Source organism: Varanus komodoensis, unplaced genomic scaffold (assembly GCF_004798865.1).
Source record: "Varanus komodoensis strain SLA01 unplaced genomic scaffold, ASM479886v1 scaffold6_4, whole genome shotgun sequence".
NCBI classification, from domain to species: Eukaryota; Metazoa; Chordata; class Lepidosauria; order Squamata; family Varanidae; genus Varanus; species Varanus komodoensis.
The window spans coordinates 12,243,000-12,265,555 of NW_025336347.1; the positions used below are offsets into that span (position 1 = coordinate 12,243,000).

At 43.3% G+C, this 22,556-nt stretch overlaps 1 protein-coding gene across 25 annotated transcripts in view; it reads left to right on the forward strand.

Annotated features, from left to right (window-relative positions):
• The first annotated feature begins 235 nt into the window (after positions 1-235).
• MAGI1 (membrane associated guanylate kinase, WW and PDZ domain containing 1) overlaps positions 236-22,556 on the forward strand; it is a 522,735-nt gene continuing 500,414 nt past the window's right edge. For 10 of the 25 annotated variants that reach the window (XM_044452074.1, XM_044452078.1, XM_044452082.1 and 7 more), the window contains exon 1: positions 237-676. In XM_044452074.1, the coding sequence (XP_044308009.1) occupies positions 355-676 (322 nt within the window). In that variant the 5' untranslated portion in view covers positions 237-354. Of the gene's footprint in view, positions 677-22,556 lie in introns of all 25 variants that reach the window. The other 15 variants (XM_044452072.1, XM_044452077.1, XM_044452084.1 and 12 more) reach the window with 3 other exon arrangements.

Sequence of the window (22,556 nt, forward strand, 5' to 3'; positions counted from 1 at the left end):
AGCGGCAGGACGTCCAGGCGGCTCTCGTGGAGCGATCCGAGCGGGGCTGGCGGATTTGCGGAAGGGGGCGATGGGAACCGCGCTCGCGGCGTCGCCGGAGGAGGCTGCGGGCGGCGAGCGGGCAAAGTTTGCTCGATGATGGCTTGAGTGGGGCGGCTGGAAAGTTGCAGGGAGCGCCTGGGGAAGGCTCGTTCGATGCCCCGGCGGGCTGCCTTCCTCCCTCGCTTGCGGCAACCGGCGGTGGGGGTGTGTTTCTGCGTCCGCGCTTTTCGGTTCCTCTCCCCTTCCCCCCAACCCGGTATTTGTATATAACTAAATAAATACTGTAAAAGCAGCGGCAACTTTGAAGTCGCCATGTCGAAAGTGATCCAAAAGAAGAACCACTGGACCACCAAGGTGCATCAGTGCACGGTGAGCCGCAACGCTCAGGGCCAGCTTGGGGTCACCATCCTGGGGGGAGCGGAATACGGAGAGTTTCCTTACGTCGGGGCGACAGCGGCGGCGACGGACAGCGAAGGGGAGGCAGCGCCGGGCAGCGGCGGCGACGGGAAACTCGGCGAAGGGGAGCTTTTGTTGGAAGTGCAGGGCATCCGAGTGTCGGGCTTGCCCCTTTACGACGTGCTGGGAGTTATCCGGAGCTGTAAGGACCCGATTGTTTTCAAAGCCGTCAGACAAGGTAAGGGAAACCCGCGAAAGAGCGGCTGGTTGGTGTGGTTTCAGGGAAGCGGTTAGGGGGCTCCTTGAGCAGTTCGGGAAGGTCCTCGGGATGGGATGAGGTGGAGGGGAGGGGGGCCCTTCTGCAATGCTCGCTTTTTTCCGCGTTGTTTTGTTCTGTGCGGAGGACCGGCCGTTCTCCTGAGTCAGGGAGACTGCCCGGCCTCTCTACGCCGCAGGTTGTCCGCTTGTGAGCTTCTGGTGCAGTTTGTGCGGGTCTGGGACGAACTTGAGCCGCCTCCTCCACCTGAGATGGAGCGATGAGGACTGGCTGCTCGACCTGAAGCCCCCTCACCTTCTCATCCCGGTTTATGATAAAGAGTGACTTTCGATCGATTGCGGAGGGGCTTTCACATCCTTGCAAACTTGCTCGCAGGGTCTGATCTGTTGAGCTCGTGCTTCATTTGCAAACAAGAGAAATGCTATTAGAGCATCTTCTGACCTGAGATTCTCTCTCACACGGCCTAATGAGTGTGTGATTGGATGTGGTTACAAGTTGCAGAAGGAAAGACATTCCAGATATGCTCAGAGACCTTGTTTTTAGCCAGGCCACCAATGTCTGGTGGGAATTCTAGCTCATGATTCCCTTGTGTTCGAGAGAGAGGACTTAACCTGGCTCAAGTTTAAAGTGTTTTTAATAGTCTGCTAAGCTACTGCTGTAAAATGCTGCAGTCTATAGGTTATAAGCTATAGATTTGTGCCTTGTGTCAACTTCATTGTGGCCTGATACAAGTTGTTTCTCGCAGGTGCAATTTCCTGATCTAGGAAAGGACTAACACTCCCCATGTTTATAGGACTTGATCAACTCTGTTACAGCTTCTAACAGGCAGAATGGAACAGATCTGGTGTGGTTGAATCTGATGTATTTTAATTTCTAATCTGCCTCATCTTTAGGCTGAGGTGTGACTTACTATTAAAATTCTAATGCAACACATATTGTTATAAAGCAAGACAGGAAACAGAATATATCCTGAAGTCTTAGACCTGCACGAGCAATATCCTGAAAGAGGCTTGGCTATCCCCTGAAAGGAAAACTGACTAATCACTGTCTGCTATATGGACTGCTGGATTCTTATCCCAAAATACAAGGTGGATTTGTAAAGAATGTGTGCCAGGCTGTTGGAAAGGACTCAGCACAGACTGAGTTGGACAAGTTCATTTTCCACTTTGTTTCATTTTTCAGAAAGGTAGCCATGTTGAGTCAGTTGCAGTAGAAACACCAATGATTTGTGGCTTCCTGAAGCTGACCAACTTGCTATGGCATAAGCTTTTGTGGACTAGAGTTCCCTTCGGAGAACCCTTGATTGTGTTTTTGCTACAGAAGTAGTTTTTGGTATAAGAGATGACTGGACTTCCATCAGACACTTTGTCAAGCCAAATAAGTGTCTGTACTAGGCAGCAGGAGAGGTGCGCCTCCTCCCAGGTCAGCTGCTTTGTCCACCTTCTTGGGATGGTAGTTGGTGTGCTTGAAAAGGGAGAGAATGTTTCTGTGGAAAGAGAACTGTAGGGTAGCACAGGTGTGAGTGTCACATGCTGATCAGCTTCAAACCACTGTTTTATTAGTCTCGTTGAGATCACGCAGGCAGGCAAGCAACAGGAAACATTTGTTTGCGCACCTCTCTGGTCACCTTGCTGTGGGAAAACAATTCTCCAAAATCAGGCAGGTTTTCTGGTACTTTTTCCAAAGGTTTCCCTGCTGTCTCCTTCTGTCCTCCCGAAGGTGAATGAGCTGGCTTGTTTTCTTGTCTCCTTACAAAGTTACATTGGACAGAGCCACCTTCAGGGAGCTTTTTTACTGCTGCTCATTGTTTTTAATGCTGCCACAAATCAGTCCAGCGTTTTCTCTTCTTCCTTTAATCCTTATCCTCCCCCTCAACCCCATCCTGCCAATTTGAAAGTAACAGAATGACCCTAGGAAAAAGCGTGAAGGAGCTTCTTGCTTTGTTTCAGAGCCAAGACCATAATTGAGAATGACAATATGACTCACCTGGGTAGCTGGAGCCACACAGTTCTCCTCCCTTGGGACCTGGTTTTAAATTTTACTGCCTGTGTCCATTTCTTCAGTCCTTAAGCAATCATTTGATTAGGATGTTCTTTTTAAAATGACCAGTGCCTCTGGCCAGAGATGGGTCTGAGGCAGGCTTTCTGCAGTCTGTTGAATGGGGAGTCCTTGCGTCTGGTGGCAAACTCTATTAGGGAGTCAAACAAAGATTTCATTTGACTGGACCTAGGGGAATTTCCAGAGAGAGAGACTCCTCCTGTGCTGATGTATCCCTTCAAATCGGACTGTAGGGTTGCTCTGCCTGGTGGATGACTAATGCCTGTGTATGTGTGTTTTTAAGTGTCAGCATGTGATTGCCAGCCGCCTCCCTCACTCTGTATCAAAAGTAGATCCTGCATGGGGAATGGATTATTTCCCCCTCCCCTGCTTCTCTCACTGCCTGCCAGAAATGGTTTATTTTCTGCTTTGCTGAAATCCAGAATGTTTCTTCGTTCAGACTCCCCTAGCAACAGGATGCTTCTGGATCTCTCTGGGTCTGTGTGAAGATGCTGCATAGTTTTTGTCTTTGGGCTGCTCAAATGTCTAGGCCATGGGTCCTCAAACTACAGACCGTGGGCTGGATCCAGCCTGCCATGGCCAGTTATCCAGCCCGCCATAGCTTGCCACACATGCACAAGCATGTGCCTGGTGAGGTGCCAGCTTGCTCGCAAGGAGATCAGTTTGGACTCGCTCGGAGAAAAGGATTGCCTTGCAAGCAAGCTGGCCCAGGAGATAGTTTTGGACTCATTGGGAGAAAATGCTCTCTGTGCACCTTGGCAGCCCGCACCCATCGCTGGCACCTTTCAACTGGCCCCTTATTCAGAAAGTTTGAGGACCCTGGTCTAGGTCAATAAGTAAGTCCAGGCAGTTGACAGGGAAAGTGCCAGCTCCTCTGTGACCAGTGATAAAGCCAACCAAGTCACCATTGGCATATCCCAACCTTTGGCTCAATGGTCTCTCCTGGGGATCAGCTGGGTAGCTTCCGGACTTCTGCAAGTGTACTTGTGCACCTGGGCATCCCTCCATTGGCACCTTGCAGTTCTCTGTTTGTCTGGTGAGATTTTATCCACAATCAGGATGGAAAGGTTGATTCAGCCTATACTATTACCATTGTTAGTGGTGATGGCATAGCATAGCTTCACGCAGCTCTGAAGACACCCTTGCTAGACCTGATGGGCCCTTGGGCTGCTCTTCTCTTCCTTGGCTGGCGCGCCCCCATAAAATGACAGATGGTGGCTTAGCTGTTCTCTAGATTAGCCCTCAAAGCTTAGAATGGGCTCTTATGGCCCTGCTTCTTACCTCTCCCTCCTGTGCTTTTGCCATGGACATGAGTAAATGCTGCCAGGCAAATTGCCTTTGCATTATCAGAACCATGCTCTGGGGAGTTCTGAGTGATTCCAACTGTGACTTAGAGAGCAATCCTGCTGTTTCCCCTGCTAGAGATCACAGGCTATTGTGGAGTTCCCCTTCTGAAGCCATAGGAAGTGCTGCGGCCTTGGGAGGGGAACGCCAAACAGGAATTTCCCTGTTCCTCACAGTGCCCTCCTCACCCAAGACCAGCACTCTGATCCTGAGTGGAGGTAGAGAAGAGCATGGAGTAGCAGGTGCCATGGATGCACAGGGCCCTGAAGTCTTCCGGCTTTCTGAAAAGGGCGTCTAGTGGAATGCCACCAGGGAGGACACAGAGATGGAGGTAGTCTCTGTTCCTCCTCTTTGTCTGTTTTTTTTCCAGAAAACTCTGACTTCAGATTGCTTCCTTAACAACCATAGGATTGCTTTGTTGGAGGCTAACAATTGACCAGTGCTTGCCCTGTATCCTATGCAAATACTCATTATTTCAATGTTTTAAATAGGGTTTGTAACAAGGGGTTTGTTTTGTATTTTTGAAGGATGTACGCTAACATGTGTGGGTCTTTTTCAAAACAGTGTGCAGTGTGTAAATTATCGAAATACATTTTTGCTGCCCTCTTTCATATTTGTCGCATCTTTTGCTATGCCTTCAATAAAGCTTTAGTGCTATTCTATATGCAGTGATGAATGCAAGTGCACTCACTTTTTCTGGATCTCCATAACTTTAAATCAGTATTTCTGACCTTTCTTTTCAAACCAGTGTTTGATTTGCTACCACCCACTTTGGTGAGAGTGCAAGTTAGTACCATATTTGAACAGTAGTTCTGAATGCTGCTGTGGGCAGAAGGTCCAACTGATCTAGTTATGTGACTTATGTGTGTGTTAGTACAGTCATGTTACTGTGACAAAATGTATAATCTGGTATAGCTGATACCTTTATTTAAAGTCTATAACGCCCAACAATCAAAGCTGTCTGGGTGGTTTACAATCATTTATATATATCACTTGTTGCGTTACCAAAGTTGCTTGCAAATTATGACAAGTACTGAAGTTAGAAAATATGCTTTGTTGTTGCTTTTTAAATGCACTTATTTTCTGCTGTTTATTCTTCACCCCCAATTCAACATATTGGAGCAGACTATAGTGTGATTTCAGACCACTTTTGCTAACTCCTTGTTGCTCTGGAGACGAATTAAGTGATGGGCAAACATGCCCCAAGTGAATTTGTGATTTCCTCAGAAACGTAATGAATTTATCCATGTGCGCTCAAATGAGAGTTCTCCTTTAATATGAGACCTTGTTTCATCTGTGCTTATTTCTGTGCATGTGTGTTACTAAAGTGCATCTTGAGAGCTGTTCTTTGGAATTGTGTAATGCAGTATGGTGTCATGTGCCAGTGTATTCTGGATGCCCTTCCCAATTGGCTGGTGTTGCATTGCTTGCCTGCATGATATGATGTTTACATGTGAAGAAAAAGATCGACTCGCAGCGTCATCCTCCTGGAGTCAGAGGTGTGTCAGTAATGATTCAGGAAACAACAGCAGATGCCCTGGATCACTGAGGGGTTAAAGCACTGACTCAGCACATGCCCAGATATGGCATTGCTTAGATGCAGACAGTGTATGCTCTGAGGCTTGCAGTAAATTCTGAACTTAATTGTGAGTTCATAATATGGACTGATTCCAAAATTGGACAGCAGGACTAATGTTAATCCTTGTAAAAGCTTGTTTTAAACCATGCAAATGAATAAAATTGGTGTTTAATTGGCGTATGAGGTAAGATTTTAAAAACCTTAGCAATTGTTTAATGCTGGCTGGATCCAGGGGTCTCTTGTGTGAGCAGAATTGCACTTTAAGGAAGCCCTGCCAAATTCTTACAGTTTCTCCCTCCTGCTGCAGCTCCTGTGCCTCATTCCAAACTGTTCCATGGAATCCCCAAACCCTCAGGAATAGGTTTGCAGGAGGTAGAAGAACTAAGAAGTGAGCCATTGTACTAGCAGACTCCTGTTCACTTGTCTCTGGGCCCAGCCTGTTGTGCAAGCTTTACAAGTATATTTTTCTGAGCCTTCAGGATGTGGAAAGCTATGGATTGAGTGGAAAGACTTGCCTGAGGCCATCCGAGCATCTCTGGGTTCAAGCTGGATTGGAACCTTGACGACTTCCACATTAAAATGAGAGAAGTTACCCATTTGGTAATCAGTGAATCCTCTTGAGCACTTGGAATGTTGTCGTGATACCGATTCTGTTTAGTTTAAGGTTGTAGACAGCCCTGAAGAGAGGCTTTCTTCCGCATGGTGTGCAGGCAAACTCCTTCCATTCTAGTCTGCTGGTCAAACATTTTTTGCAGGCTGATGAATCAATACAAAACCTGCCCAACTTGTTTGCCAGAGGCAAGCATGGGGTGAATGTACATACCTCTGAGCAATGATTCCTTCTTCCATTCTGCTATATTCTGTCTTCCCCTAGTTCAGTGAGTCAGCAACCCACTGGAAATATTCTAATACTATGACTTCCTAGAGAAATCTTGATGGGTATTTTGAGGAATAAACAAATATATAGCAGACTCTTTGAAATTTGATAATCTAATTTGGGTTTTCACATGGCTGTACTGGGATGTGAACTGTCTGGGTGCTTTTTCTTTCCTCCCCTTGTAAGTTAGCGTTAACCTTTAGGCAAAGCTGCCTCAGACAGATGTTGGGGAGGGTGAAGGGAAGCAGCATAAGGTGGGGGGGGGGAACACTTATGTGGAAGTAAGAGATGCTTTCCAAAAATGGTGTTGGAGGAGAGTTTTGCAGATACCATGGGCCAGCAGAAAGACAGCCAAGTGAGTCCTAGATCAAATCAATTCAGAGGTGTTTGTAGAAGCAGAAATTACAAAACTGAGCCTGTTGTAGTTCAGACACATCATGAGAAGGCAAGACTCACTGGAGAAGACAATCATACTAGGAAAAGTTGAAAGCAGAAGATGAAAGGGAAGACCAAAAATCAGATGGAATGAATCCATAAAAGCTTGAACTTGGAAGAAGAGCTGAATGGAGCTGTCATGGACAGGACATTTTGGAGGGCTTTCATTCCTAGGGTTGCCATCGGTCAAAGATGTCTTGATGGCACACAACAAGAACTGCCAGTCCAGCAAGGTTTTGTACATGAGAACATCCTTCAGCTCAGGTACTGAAGTACCTTGGGCCAGACTTGCCTTGTAATGTAGTGTGTTATCACCCTCTAGTTGCTTGGAGACTCAATGCATTTGTTCTCCGTCTAGTATTTCCACTTGTAATCTGCTGGTTGAGGATGCTAAGAGACTACTTTCTGTCTAAAGTTGTATAGGATTACACCTTAAATAAAGAAATAGAATAAATGCTCAAATTAATAAATGTTGAAAGGCCCATTTTTAGCAACTGAGTGTAATAGCCTTTTCCTTTTATTAGTGCCTCCCAGAAAGCAGGAATCTTGTTATACTTGTCCTAAATCGAATTATCCTAGAAATGGTCATTTCCATTTTGAAAGGGTTAGGTTCAAGCAGGATATTGGCCACCACTCCATACTGGCTCCAAATTAATAAGAGCAGATTTACAAATCAGTGGAATGCCCTGGATGCAAATAGTAGGATGGTCAGAAAACTTAATTCTTCTGCTTTGTTTGCAAGCTGGAGAATGAAACTCTGAAGAGAAATGGACAAGAGACCAAATGAAACTCAGTTTCACTGCGTATGGATGAAAAGAGCAAAGCTTGGAAGTGGGATAAACTGTGCACTTCCTGGAGCTGATCTTGGTAGCTGTCCTTCAACTTGTAACTGAATTGTGAAGTCTGTCTTGGGTTGCATGTTGGTGGCTATGAATTATGAAATTAGGTATGGACTGTGAGTAAGTTACAGAGTGTAGAAAAATCTGACTTTACCCTGTTCAGATAATTTTACATTCCAGCCTGAAGAGAGCACAAGTATTTTGAGAGTAAGCCTCTCTGACCTACCCAAGGCACAGTTACAGTCTTCTAGATCTGGTATGGTGTCATTTTTTAGACTTTGACCTGGAAAGTTCAAATATCCTCTGGTCATGCAGTCAGGCAAACCACTATTCCCAGAATTGCTCCACATTGTGAGGTAGCTGTAAGGAATCTTGAAACAGTGTGCATGATGTTCTGACTATCCAAACACCTTTGGATGTCATTATTTCCCTCTTGAGAACAGGTCATGCTTGGGGTTCATGGCAGGAAAGAAAATTCTGAAGCCATTATGAGATGACCTGTCCCATCTTGTCCATATTTACTTGTCACTGGAAGGTCAGATGTTTGACTCATTCCTTCCCTGTCAACTTTTAATTTTTCTTTTTTAAACAGAGTTTGCATTTTCCATCTCTCTTGTATGAATCAAAGAAGTTGTAACCCATGAGGTTCATTTACCTGAGTGATGATATTTTGGGTGCTTGAAAGAAGAGGAAAGAAACAAAACCTAGTGTAGCAGAGAAGCAAGACAGTGGTCCTGTTTATTTCTTGTTGTCATGTATGTTGCTTTGACAACATTAATTTGACCCTGAGATGAATTTGAAAGCAGAGGGATGCAATGGTAGATTTCAGTGCAGGGCTGGCATTAATTACCCAAGCCAGCTGTGGAATGTTAGGCTCAATTACATTTACCATTCTGAATGAAACAGGCTCTTTAAAAGTTCCTTGCCTGAGCGCTTATTCTGACATCTTTCCCCTGAGGGTGTCTGGGAGCGATGTGGTGGCTTCAATAGTCTGTATTCCTCTCCCCCACCTCCCACTTTTCTGTAAAACCCTGGAGGGGTTCGGTAAGTTGGGGGCAGACATAATTATCAATGCTTCTGTGAATTTTTGTACAAGTTCAGCAGCTTTATGTATACAGTGAAGCAAAATGTCAGCTTTGTTAATAGATAACTCAAAACATCTTTTGATAAGTAGGTTATAAGCATGGCTGCCTGGCATGAAAACTGTAAGTAGGCAGTGATGCATGACTTTGTCAAGTGTAGAAATCTGTGCACTGCATTTTGCATTGTATTATCAGTGCCTATTCTAGATAAATACGAATCAGGATTTAAAGAAATGTGTCTAGTTTTGCTTGCTTTGAGTATTTTGATGTGACATTTCTCACTGATGTTTGTATATTTAGGCATGTCATACCCAGGATTTCTGAAGATGCCCTTTCTTTCAAGTTGTTGGATGAAGCTGCTTAAAAAAAAAAAATCGCACCCCTGTTTTATATTACTGTTAAAAATAACTGCAGTATTGTGTGTTCAAAGTACAAAATACACAGATTCAAACAGGTATGTAAGATAAGGGCTTACACCACATTTTTTTTTAAATACAGCTTTGTACTTTGTTCACCTGATGATTAATGGCTTATTTTAGCTCATGAACTGTGTTTTTCTTTTTCTTTAAACCAATTGGACAGAAGGCTTGGAAATCAATATTGCAGTGGATGTTTTGAATTTCACTTTGCCCATATAAATGAATGCTTGTTGCCATCCAGATTTTTAGTTAGCTTTCTGTTTTGTATTTTAGGATTGTATATTAGTTGCTTCACACTTGTAAAGTTTCCTTTTGCTGGCCACTTCGGATGCTTCCCTAGCAGAAAAGCAATGTATGACTATTTTAAAAGGAGCAAAAATCACGTTAGCTAGCAGAAGCTGTATATTGCGGCTTTGCACATGTTCTCTCCATTCTTTCCCTTGGTTTTCTTTCTTTCTTTAAAGTATTTTTATCATTTTCCTCAGGCAAGGATGCTCTTGAAGTGTCTTACCACCGGTCAGCATAAAATCCAACAAGGATGTGGTGCACCAGGAAAAATGGATGAGGAAGGAAGCAAAAATTAAGTACTGTCAGCAGAGCAGAGCCATGCTGTCCCTTCTTCCTGCGGGGCTGGTCAGGCTAGCTGGAGCAGGCCCCGATGTTCCCCCTGCCCGCTCCTGTCTTGCTTGTGCCATCTTCCTTCCCATAGGGCCAATGGTCTGTGTTGATCCTGTGGAACATGGTGCGGAGTCTTTGTGGTGAAAAGTTTTCTGGAATGGTGTTCCTTATCCTTTGCAGATCGGCATACCTTCCACAGCTAGGGCTGTGACCAAAGGGCTTCTCTTGCCCAAAGACAGTACTCTGGCTGTGCACGAGACTGGCCTCCTTCCTCAAGCCTCCACCCACAGCCTGATACCTTCTGCTTTTAACAGTAGCATCATCTTGCTGGCCATGCACTTTCTTCGTATTCTCACAAGCGACAGCACCGTGTGAGATGTGGTATGGGCAGCCTGGCCATTTTATGGAAGTAGACATGTCAAAGGGGAAGTGGCAGAGAAACAGCAGCTTTGAAAGAGAGGCAGGTGCAGGGCAGCCTGGTGGACTCAGTTTGCGGCTATCCAGCTGACCACCCAAGCTGCATGTGCCAAATTTCAGTCAGTATTATATGATGGACTCGGGGTGAGGAGGATGCCTTCCTTAAGTAATTATCTGCATTGTAGGATGGAGGGCCTCCTCTGAAGCAGTCTCTTTGCAGCTTTTTACCAAGTTAACTGCTGGCAGACCTGGTCAGGACTTGTGTCTTCAACCCTTAACTTATAAGTAAAATTGCTTAAGGTGCTGCAGCATGCTATGCTTCAAAACTTGCTGATCTATTCCTGTAAGAATCGTATGCTTCATAACATTGCTCTTGGAGGAGGCTATGAATAGCTACTAGTCTTGCTGGCTTTGTATTACCTCTGTTTTCAGAGGTGAAATGCCTGCATATACCAGTTTCTGAGGAGCTTGGGCAGGTCGTGCTGTTCTACCTGTCCTGCTTGAGCGATCCTGCATACACCTGGTTTCTCACCATGTGAATGGAGCGTTGCATTGGATGGACCTTTGGTCTGATCCAGCATGGCTTTTCTTTATGTTCTTTAACTTATCAGCTGGCAATTGCTGCTCCAAAGAATATTGCTTGTTTGCGTGCGTGCGCGCGCGTGCGCTCTCTCTCTCTCTCTCATATTCTTTATATATTTTCTTTATAACCTATGCAAAGAATATCCTTTACCAAGAATATTGATGCAGACTATTATACATACAGCCAGCACTGAGCATGGGTAGGTTGGCACTAATTAAAAATAACACCCTTTGATCCAGAAAGCATGCATTGTGTTAGCAGCGAGTCAGTCTTGAAATGCCTGCATGATGCACCCATTGAGTTCGGTGCTGCTGCAACACATGATATGAAACTTAAGACAATACATCTGTGTACTGAAAATACGAGAATGTTCTCCCCATAAGTACTTGCTAGGGCTTGGAATGTAAAAATAATCCTGGTCTGTGGTGAAATCATTAGCAACGGCCTGATGCACATGGTTTTGTGTTCTCTACAAAGAGAAAGTTAACATTCTTGCCTGGTGCTGTTTGGTCATAGTTTCAATAGCTTTACTGTTTATAATTTTTTTAGAATTAATATGATCCCCTAATGGAATACAATTGGATTATGTTTTCTTCAATAAGGTTAAATCTTTCAGCCTCATTATGAAACAATTCCTCAGGCTCTATTTTTTAAAGGCTGCCTGATCATAGGGCAATTATCCTTCTAAGTAAAATGTTACTTTGCAAACAGAGCTTGCAATTATTAACATGCATGAAGCTTAAATAATTTAATAAACTTTTTTTGGTGATTGTATTTGTATTTTATATGGAGAGTGAATGTTTGCATACATGCTTTTGGCCTGTGGAGTTAGAACTTAGTTTTAAAATTAGCCCCTATCAACTCAATGTAGCCAAACTTTTTCTATGCATACTGCTTTAGGCACCTCCCCACCCCACATCTTAAAAGAATTGCTGAGTTTAGCTTATGAGAAAAGAAGAATTCTCTGCCTTTGAAGAAGTCATATCTGCTCATTGGAAGGGGAAAAACCCTATATAAAAATACAGAATAATTTTGTGACAGCTTACAGACAATCAGTTTACTCTTTTCTGTAAATAGTTCTGGGGGCCATATATAGCTATTAAATAACACATAAAAGCAATACATAAATATTGCATAGGTGTTTATGGGCTAGAATTGATTTCAAGCCTCCATGAAGCTTGCACCAAAATACTTTGCATTGTCTTCAAGGTGTCACAAGCCGGTGATACACTGCTACCCCTCTGCCTTGGTTAGTCACTCAGGCACTGGGGGTTTCTCCGTTGCCTAATGTTCTTGTGACTCTCTATTGGGTATGAGCCTGTCATGGTCAGTGCAGCAAAATGGTTTTCCCTTCCCCAGCCAGTGAAGTTAGATTGAAAATAAGGCAGGGCATTCTTTCCAGAGGACCACTTGGAATCCCAGGTGTCTTCTAATGGTTTCAGATGATTTTGGTGCTGGAAGGGCTCTTGTACGTCCTACAGTCCAACACAGTGCTTACTGCTACTGCAGCTGCTGTTTAATTTTCTCACTTGTGGTACATGATTTGGAATCTGTTCTGGATGCATTTCTTCCATTGAAATCCCTGCTGAAGTGACTTGAACCAAATGCCCTCTGGTCTAGCATTGTCTACTCTGGATGGACAGCTTCTTCACCCTGTTTTTTCTGACTCTGCTATATCAGAAAAACGGAAAATCTGGTTTGGATTGGGATTTTCTGGGTTGGGGTTGGAATCTTCTGCCTCTGCCTTCCTCAATTTCCTTCCCTGTGGACATGCTGGACTATGGGTTTTCTGATTGCTAGACAGCATGGCTGTGTTGATTGGGAATGATGGGAGCTGCAGTGGAGCACAAGGGGAGGGCACCACGCTGGGGAAGACTGTTCTGCATGGAAAGCCTGCGTTCAGCCACTGAGCTTTGACCTTGTCCAGTAATTCTTTCTCGGAGTACTTGACAGGCGTGTTCTTGTTGGGTTGCAGGTCTCGCTCCCTGTTGCCGCCTCCCATGCAACGTATCAGCCTGCAGTTTGGAGACCTTCTGGAGCACAGTCGGGAGAGTGTGGGACAACTCAAGGGGAGGAGAGGAAGGGGACTCCAGGCACCTGTTCTGAATAAAATTAAAATTCTGACAAACAGCAGAATTTTTCATGTGATCTGCATTGCAGGAGCAGGGAGTGCTGTGCCCAAATTTGGGAGAAGCTGACTTCTGCTTTATATATGGGAAAGTTAATTGGAACATACTGTAAGATCTTCAGGCCTGAGTCTGAACATGAGTGCAGGGATGGCTGAGAGGGAAAGCAATGGCAACTGAATCCCCCAGTTACTTACCACTAGTAAGTAACATTGCCCACTTGTACTTTAAAGACTGCCTATTAATTGAACCCTTGAAACCAGTGTTAAAATATTGATGTAAACATAACAAAGAACTATGAAGGTTAAACTACAACATGGACAGGAAACCCGTGCTTTCCAGAGTTTGGACTACAGTTCCCATTATTCTTGATTATTTGGCTGGGGCTGATGGTGGTTGAAGTCCAACAACATCTGGGGAGGGGCGCCACTTGCTCTTCCCTATGCTAGAAGATATTGTGTGTCTTGAAATGGATCTGGCAGTGTGTTCAGCAAGGGTTCGCATCCTTGCTGAGTCTTCAGGTTCACCTTTGAGTGCTTGCAGTACAATTATATCCTCTTTTATGAGGTCTGTGCAAACTCTTTGATGGTAGGCACTATGAATCTATTTTGCTGTCTGTGTGCAGCAGTTCAGGGGAACATTGCTGTGTTGGGTATTCAGCTATGTGTCTCTGTCCAAAGTGGAAGAAATAGCCAAGGAAAGAAAAACTCGCAGGGGTTATGCTGTGTTTCTTGACTGCGGGTCTCTCAAGTCTGTGGGTGAGAAGGCATCCAGCCCTGTGTCACCCTGAGCAAGTTAGGTGAGGATATACAAAAGTGATGGTTCATCCAGATCTGCCCCATACATCCTTGAAGTAAGAGACAGAAATGTTAATTACATTAAAAGGCAATTTAAAATGATTGCCATTACTTAATTTGTAAAGCTATAAATGTATCATTGCTTAATGTCCAGTGGAATGTTGTTATAAGGGCATCTTCCCCTAACCTACTTCCCTGATAAATATATGCCTTGTATAATACAGTTCAACATTTGACTCCTTTGAGAAGAATAAGATTGGAAGAAGAATAAGATTTTTCAGCCTCAAAGCGTCATCCTTCCAGTTGCTTGGCCAGGCACAGAAATCTTCCAGTAGCAGTAGAGGGGAGGCGGTCAGTCATATGGGGATGGAAGTAAGTTTATCTTGTGATGGAGTCATTTTAGGGATGTCAGGTCCTTTAAAAATGTAAAAGCAAGTAACATCTCTGCTCCAAAGACTTCATTCTCATTACTTATACATCTGCTGCTTCATTCTAGGAGTAAAAGGTACCTATTTATTATTTAGAAGTTGTGTTGGGATGGTGGCAAGAGAACACTTAAACTTACTCTTGTGCTTCCTTTGGTGTGTCAGATGCCTCCCACTGAACTTTCCATCAAGTCACATTGCTTTGCATTTAGGATCTGTGGCTGGCTATGAAGTAAAAGTCAAATGAGTGAGTCCCTACATGTTTGGAGTAAAAGAGAACAGCAGATAAAGATATTCCACAGTTCTTATGAGCTCCACTTGGTTCTGGTACCCCAGCTCTGGCAGGGATTATAGGCTGGGGAAGGAAGGTGCATTTATGCCACGATGGTATTTGGTATGGAACTATGGGTGACCAAGTTTATGAAGCGCTGTCTGGAAGATGTTTGACTCCTCCATTCTGTTAGCATGGAAAACTAGTGAAGCAGGAGAAAGCAGCACTGAGAATGTGAGAGAACAGGATGATGCTATCACTGGGCACAGCTTTTACTGTAAAGTGGATGAAGTTATGGTTGCAGCTTTGACCCGCTTCTCCTCTTTCCTTTTCCACTGGCAAACTTTCCTTACGTGTAACTTTATCATTGTGGCTGGAAAGAGACAGGTGTGACTATGCAGCTGTGTGCTGCAGTCACCTTGCCCTGCCATGCTCGCCAGTAACTTCTGCCCACATTGTGGGTCAGATGACTTTGCATTTCCGTAAATGGTCTCTTCAAAGGGTGTTCTTGAAGACCTAGGACATGCTATGCATCTTGAATCCTATGGATATAGGATAAGGTACAATTGCAAAAAATTAAATGTTGATCACTTTGGTGCAAGTTATCCCTAAATCAAACCGCTCAGTTAAGATTCATCTAAACATACTATTGTGGCAATAAGATTTTGCTTTTTCAGCAGTCAATGTGTCAACTGTGCAGCACATTGAAAATAACTTAGAACAACCCCATAAAGTAGGGAAGGATTATCCCCACATTGTTGGTGCAACTTACCACTTGCTGTCTATCTTTATGTCTTGTAACAGCAGCTAAAAGCAGTTAGCTTCTCTCCAAGTTTTTAAAATACTGATCTATTGAGTTTTATCAGCTCATGGAAGGCACAATAACAAGCCAGTCAGGTATGATTTGAATGTTAGACAGCTTGTTGGTGCTATAGCTGTTATGCTGGCTGCAATTCTTATTTCTGTAGCAATTTGTGATGGCTTCTTAGCAGATCTCTTTCTAGGAAAGCTACAGGCTAGTTACATACCGAAACACCTTCCATTGTATTTGTGTAAATAACTGGGCCACGATGAGGGGAGGGGGAGGGATGTCTCTCTCTGTCTCCTGTTTATCATGGTTTTTGTTAGTCCTTGATAAAACATGCATTATTCAACTGTAGCATCAGGGCAACTTCAGTTCAGGCTTTTCACAGCTTTTCTCAGCATTTATTCCTGTAATGCAATTGAGTGACTTAATTAGTTCTGGGGCTAATCTAGCATTAGAAAAATGTGTTTGTTATTACTTCTTGTCCCAATCATGTAGAGCTTCCAAAGTTGTCAGTTTATTCTTCAAGACAGCCTTGCATCACAGTTTTATTTATTTATTTAATTTAAAACTTTTATATACCGTCATCACATGCCTCAGCATCTCACAGTTACAGCTACTATGCGTCCAGGACACTTAGAAATACACCATTCGAGAATTGAAGTTCTGTGACCAGAATAAACATATTCAGTGATTGGATTATGCAAATAATAGCACACACTTGTCAGTATACAAGTTTCCACCTGTGTAGTGTGGAAATAGACCTGGATGCAGAGATGGCTGTAACAGAAGTCAGAAGAAGCCTTGGATTTAGGCTCAAATTTCTGTCTTGCTTTCCTGGTTCTCACATAATGACAATCCAGCTATGGTTGTGTGCAAACCTTGAACTGTGGTTTAACTGTGTTGTTAACCATAACAACCCAGGAAAAGAATCCATGGTTTGTTGGATAGTGAATTCTGGGTTGTTTGTTAACCACATGGTGCAGGGTTTGCGCATAAGGACAACCATGTTTCAGTGACAGACCATAAATATCCTTTATTCTGGGTTGATGTTACATGATCCATGAATGCTATACTTTAGTTGGTGTCTTGGACTAAGCTGGTGCATCTCAGGCTAATTTTTCTAGGTGAAAAAACTGCAACAATCCTAACTTCTCATACAGTGTTTTTACATATAGCATTAGAAACTTAACAAATGAAAATGTGGAGCATACTGAATGTGTCTTTTTATATTACTGTTTTAGCTTGCAACCTGGTCATAAAGATGCGTACTCTAAAGCAAGTCCTGCTTGCTGGACAGATGCAAGACTGCAGCAGCCCAAAATGACAGTGGTGACGGCAGCAGTGACTTCATTGTCATTGCTGCTGCTGCTGCTTTTTGGTGGGGGATGAATTAAGCAATAGGAATCTGATAGTATCACATGTGCGGGGAGAAGAGATCTTTGGAAATGTGATTCAGTGCAACTTTAAAGGCTTGAAAACATACATACTGTAGCTGGATGTCAATGTGACACTAAACCATAGTTTAATATGCAGATGAGTTGTAGCAAGTCTTGGGATTGTACACTGTGTTCCTCCTTTTCTGGTGTGGCCACAAGGGGAACTGTGGATGCTTTGCTTCTGTTTTAAACTAACTAGTTTTGGAATCCAAAACTCTGGTTAGTTTTATCTGTGGTATTTGGAAACAAGCCAATTTTAAACCATAATTGACTAAGTTGGTATATTTTCACAAGCCATAGTTAAAATTAATCATAGTTTAGGCTATACAGCCACAACAGAAGAGTAGGAGATGGAGAATGTGTAAATCCGAGGCTCTCTGTGGCTCATCATCATCATGCTAAACTACGATCCAGGTGCGAATGGTCCATGAATAGCCAATGTGTAACCAATAACTCATAGTGTGACATAACTCATGGGGCAATTGTGAGGATGCAATTGGAGTGGGGCAGTGTGAGAACCTTGTGTGCTGCCTTGAGATCCTTGGAGAAAGGGCAGCAGAAAAGGGGACTGTCATCAGGTGCCCTGAAGGAGGAATTCTAGAAGGCAGAGGGAGATCGGTGAGGAAAACTTGCTTATGCTTCATGTAGGCTGAGGGTTCCTGCATGACTTTTAATGTATTAATTTCATTTTGTTGTGATCTGCGTTGATGACAGCAGTAGGAAAATGCAATACTCTGCTGCGAAGGTCCCTGGGATATCTGTTGGGAGTGGCTGGGACGACTAAGGAGGAAACAAGCCATGGCAAGCAGCATCCTGATGTGCAGACCATCCCACTGTTTTAGTCCACAGCTCTTGGGATGCAAATCAACTTAAGGCATTTAATAGCATGTGCTTCGTGATTCTAAAATTGTTTGTTTAGGAATATGATCATATCTGTTCAGCAGGACTTGGCTATCAGCAAATGAGCTCGATAGGGAGTCTTATGAGTGTGAATAGAAGCCCAACTATCTTTCTTTCAGTTATACTCTTAAAGTGTAGTTGCTTGCTATGTTCAGTAGGAGTTGTTCCTGGGAAAATCTGCATAGGATTCTGTCCATAAATATTTAGGTTTGAAGGATATGGGTCCTTGAAATGAATAATCCAGATGGGTATAAGTCATACTTCCTCAGTGTTGTACATTCCAGATGCTTTGGGCTTCAGCACCAACCAGCAGGACTTGTGGCCAGGAATGCTGAGAGTTGAAGTCCCAAACTTCTGGTTGGCACTAGGTTGGAGAAGGCTAGTATAATCAGTGCTTTGAGCGGAGGCTATGGGAAAGTAAGTGGTTGCTCTGAAGAAAAGGGCTTTTCTGGTTAATGGCATATTTGTTCTTAACATCAAGTAAAAAGGCTGTTGTACCCACTAAAGAGATGTGCTGGCACACATCTTCTAAGTGAAAGGCATTTCATAGCAGGGTGAACTTAATTTAATTGAAACGGATGACTTTGCAATAGCTGAGCTGCCCATGAAATGGGAATGGAACATACAGCCTGTTATCTTTGCTGCAGAAGCTTGTGTTTGGTACATAAAAACAGAACCATAATGCTTTGATCTGTGGATAGGGCTTTATATGAAGTTGCTAGAGAGAGAGAGAGATCCTGTTCCCATTTTATTGGGTGAATGTGGTTAATATTCAGCACAGAGAAAGAATCCATTGACTAGATGCTAATGAATCTGTGCCACAGAAGGTTGAATTCTGCAAGTAGAATATTTTGTGACTTGTAACTCCATTTTAATTTGATGTAATTACACCAACAGTGAGTTGATCAAGATGTGCAAATCAAGAAACCCCTGGTTAAAATTTTGTCTTGGCTTTGAATTCAGTAGGTGGCCTTAAGCAAACTGTTCCATGTTCTTTTCTCTGCAATCTGTAAAATGAGGATAATACTGACTTTGCAGAGTTGTTGTAGGATTCATCAAAATAATAACTGAAACATTTTGAACAAGCATGCACTAAACATGTGTCAAGTATTACTACTATCAATATAATTGCAAAATAACCACTTCTGGAATGTACAGCATAGTTTATAGAGATGCTAGTAGAGCAATTAAAGGCCAGTAAAAATGGTGCTTTGAGAACTGGAATTGCATCTTCCAGTTCAAACTGTTTCTAGACCCACTAGCTTCCTACCTATGTTTTCATTTTGGATGTTGGTACCACAGTTTCCTGAGTCTAGACTCTTCCAAACTCAGTACTGGAAAATTATCTTAACTTCCTGTTATTAACAATTCTTCCACACAAATGTCATGTATGGATTGAGCCCTTCAAATTAAACAGCATGGTTGTTTGACTTCTGGCTCATCTCATGGGACTCATTTAGTGAGCAACCATACTAACCCACTTTACACAGAATTGTTGTGAAGTTCAAGTGGAGGTGATGAGCTCCTTAGAGGAAGTAATAAAGGTCAAGAGCCAGTGTGGCTTAGTGGTTAAGAACGTGGGACCGAGACTCAGATGATTTGGGTTCTAGTCCCTGCTCAGCCATGGACCCACTGGATGACTTTGGGCCAGTCACACACTCTTAAGCCCAACACAGGATTGTTGTTGTGGGGATAAGACTGAGAGCAGGAGGAGAGGAATGGTGTAAGCTGCTTCGAGTTGTTAAAAAAATGTGGGAAATAAATCTAATAAATAATAAAGTGGAAGAGTTAATGCTAATCTTCAGATCATCACCAGTGAAAGGTAATACTATCTTTGCATATTCTTACTACTGAATCAGTTCCTATTCCATTTAAGGAGAGTGACCCACTTGTGCTGGCATGCCTGCTGCATCTTCTTTCTCCACTCTCTGTGTAAGACAAGATGCTGCAGCAGGTGATCGTGATTTTTACCTGGAATTAGAGCTGGGCATGAGTGTGAAGGTAGGGTTAAATTCTTGGGTAACTCTAGTGGAAAGAGGGATCTGCACAGTCTTTCAGAGCAGGACGATAAATTGAATCAAATGTTTTGAGTCTGTTCAGTCTCACCCCATCCGCTTAACACTGGAGTGACAAATAAAATACCTGGTTAATTTGAACTGATGGCTTTACATCTGGACAGGATAACAGTTGCCAGTCTGCAAGACTAATTCTAAAGAAATGCTAAGATGAAGGCTACTTACCATAACTTTGCTACAGCTGATTATTTTTATCTTGGAAACGGAGGCTGATCACATTTAACATACTTGGCTTGTTTAGCAAATATGCCTTAAATGTGCCAGTCCTGGCATTATGTGCTATTTAGGATACACGCACTTAATATCATATATAGCTAGAATCCCCCCACCTCCTGTTCCCCATCTGCTAAGGCATTTAACTAAACATGGATCTACACAGAAAACAGAGTGTTGTGGGTAGAGGCCTGAATTAGTAGTGGGGTTGATTGAATCACTTAAGCCTGTGGTTGTAGGAATGGGATTTCTTATCTATGTTGTAAAAGTCTAGTGCTTCAGGGAAGCAGTGCTAGCCTTCCCCACTCTTGAATATCACATTTCTGCTTGCAAGGAGGGTTGTGCTTTGTTTTCTTGTACAGACGGAAAATATTTTTAAAAGGTTGAGATATATAATCCGAAGTGGTACAATTGATTCTCCCAGTGTAATCTTCTGTATGTGTGGACCCACCTTTAGCTGTTGTCCAAAGCTGGCAAACTAGAATGGCTTAATTGTTCTTGCTGGCTTTCTCCTCCTTTCCTTTTGTGTCTATTGTGTTTACTCTAGATTAGTTAACAGCGATTGATCCCTGCCTCAACACATTTCAGCCATCCTGCCCTGCCTGCAATTAAGGTAACTGAGATGGATCACTGCCACTTTTGCAGTGCGTACTTAGGATTGGCTTCTAATCCATGTTGGTTTTGTGCATATATATACACTGTCTGAGGCACTCAAGGAGTTCTTGGCACGTGTCCTAATAATAATGATAAGATTTTTCCAGTACTCCTATTTTACATAAGAAGCTAAGATCCTGCCCTGTCCCTCTTGTATGTGGCTTGTATCCTACATATGTCCTCCTCAGCCCTGCAGCTTGTTTGCTCGAGGTTGTAAAATACTAGCCGGTTTGTGTGTCAGTATGTTGCTTTTTCCATGTACTAGTTTTTCTGTGATCACATCTAACATTTCTGCACCCTAGAGAACTCAAGACAATGTACACCAGGTGTTTCCTTTCACCTCACCACCTGTTTAGGTGGGGCAAGTTTCTGTAGCCCAGGGTTGCCCAGTGAACTTCATGCCTCAGCAGGGGTTTAAACCTGAATCTCCCTGATCCATGCCAAACTGTCAGATAATTATATTGCAATGTGCTTTTGGCTCAAGCATTTGGAAAGGAAAGTCAGGACAGCGGACTCATAATAGAGCAAGCCCATGTGTGTGTTGAGGGAACATGCTGAGTTTTCCTGTGCTCTGCTGGCATTGAGTGAAAATGCACAGCAATGGATTCATGGGATCCTACATCTCCTGTAACCTCAGAATAGTGCCTAAATAAAAAGGCAAACCTCACTTCTCTGTCCATCTTTCTGTTGCTTTTCCATTAGATGCACACAGTTGTGTGGACAGCAGCTGCAGGCTTTAGGATTCTGCAGCTCCTTGATACCTCCGATTCCTTCTCATCTGCAAGTGCTCCGAGCAGGCCAGGGTGGAGGTGAAACTGTTGCCAGTAGGTGCAGTGTGTATGACCTTGGAGGAAGAACATTTTGATATCCTTTGGTTCCTGAGATGCTTTCCGTAGAATTGTTCTCCGAATCAGTCCTTGGTCAGCAATTCAATTTTGAAAGAGCTGCTTTGAGTGGAGAGGAGAAGTCTAAGACAACTTCTCCAAAGCAGATCAGCCACCTCTTCTTCTACAAACTTGGTTGACTTGCAAGTGGAAGGAAAGCAGAATTTGGTCCCAGAGTTTCTAGTTAATTATCTTTCCACTGTTTGCAGCCTCTGCTCTCAGATCAGCAAGCAGGTTGATGTTGGAAGGAAACTTTTTAATGGTTCTGTATCATGGAGCAATTCTGAAAGACGTAATTACCCCACACTAGTATGAGCCTTCTACCAGTATTGGCACCCGGAAAGGCAAGTAGGTTCCTTTCAGAGAATGAATGAAAGGTAATGATTAAGACCATACTTTGGTGAAAGGACAAATAACTTCTTCCAACCTGGCACCCTCCAGATATTTTAGACTTCTATTCCCGTCAGCCCCAGCCAGCCTAACCAAGTTTGGGATTCCTCAGAGTTGTAGTCCAAAATGTCTGGAAGGCACCAGGTTGGGATAGGCTGGTATAAGTGAAATAAGGTTCAATTGGCCAGGTTGAATTTGAGGTGATGGGCAGGAGGCTTGCACCGAGTGGGATGTGGGGCCCTGGGAAGCTGGGCTCAGGGAGTGTCTGGGGATTTGAGCTGAGGAATTTTTTAGAGCATACAAATATCAGCAGTTCAGAACAATTGTCATTCCTGAAATGTTTGCTGCTCTTGAAGATTCTGCTGTGTTTCTGAGGCTGAGGGAATGCTTGGAGCGAGTGCTGGAGATAGAGACCTAAATAACAGCATCTTTGCTATATGGGTCATGAAGAGCAATCCTTTCTGTGTGTACACAAGTAGTTGTGAATTTCGCCTGTTTTCAAAATGGGAGGCATGGTGAACCTATGCCAATTTTTTCACTGGTGTGTGTATACTGCTGTGCAGCCAGAGTTATGTGAAGATTTTTATGAGTTCTTGGAGCATTAATCATTG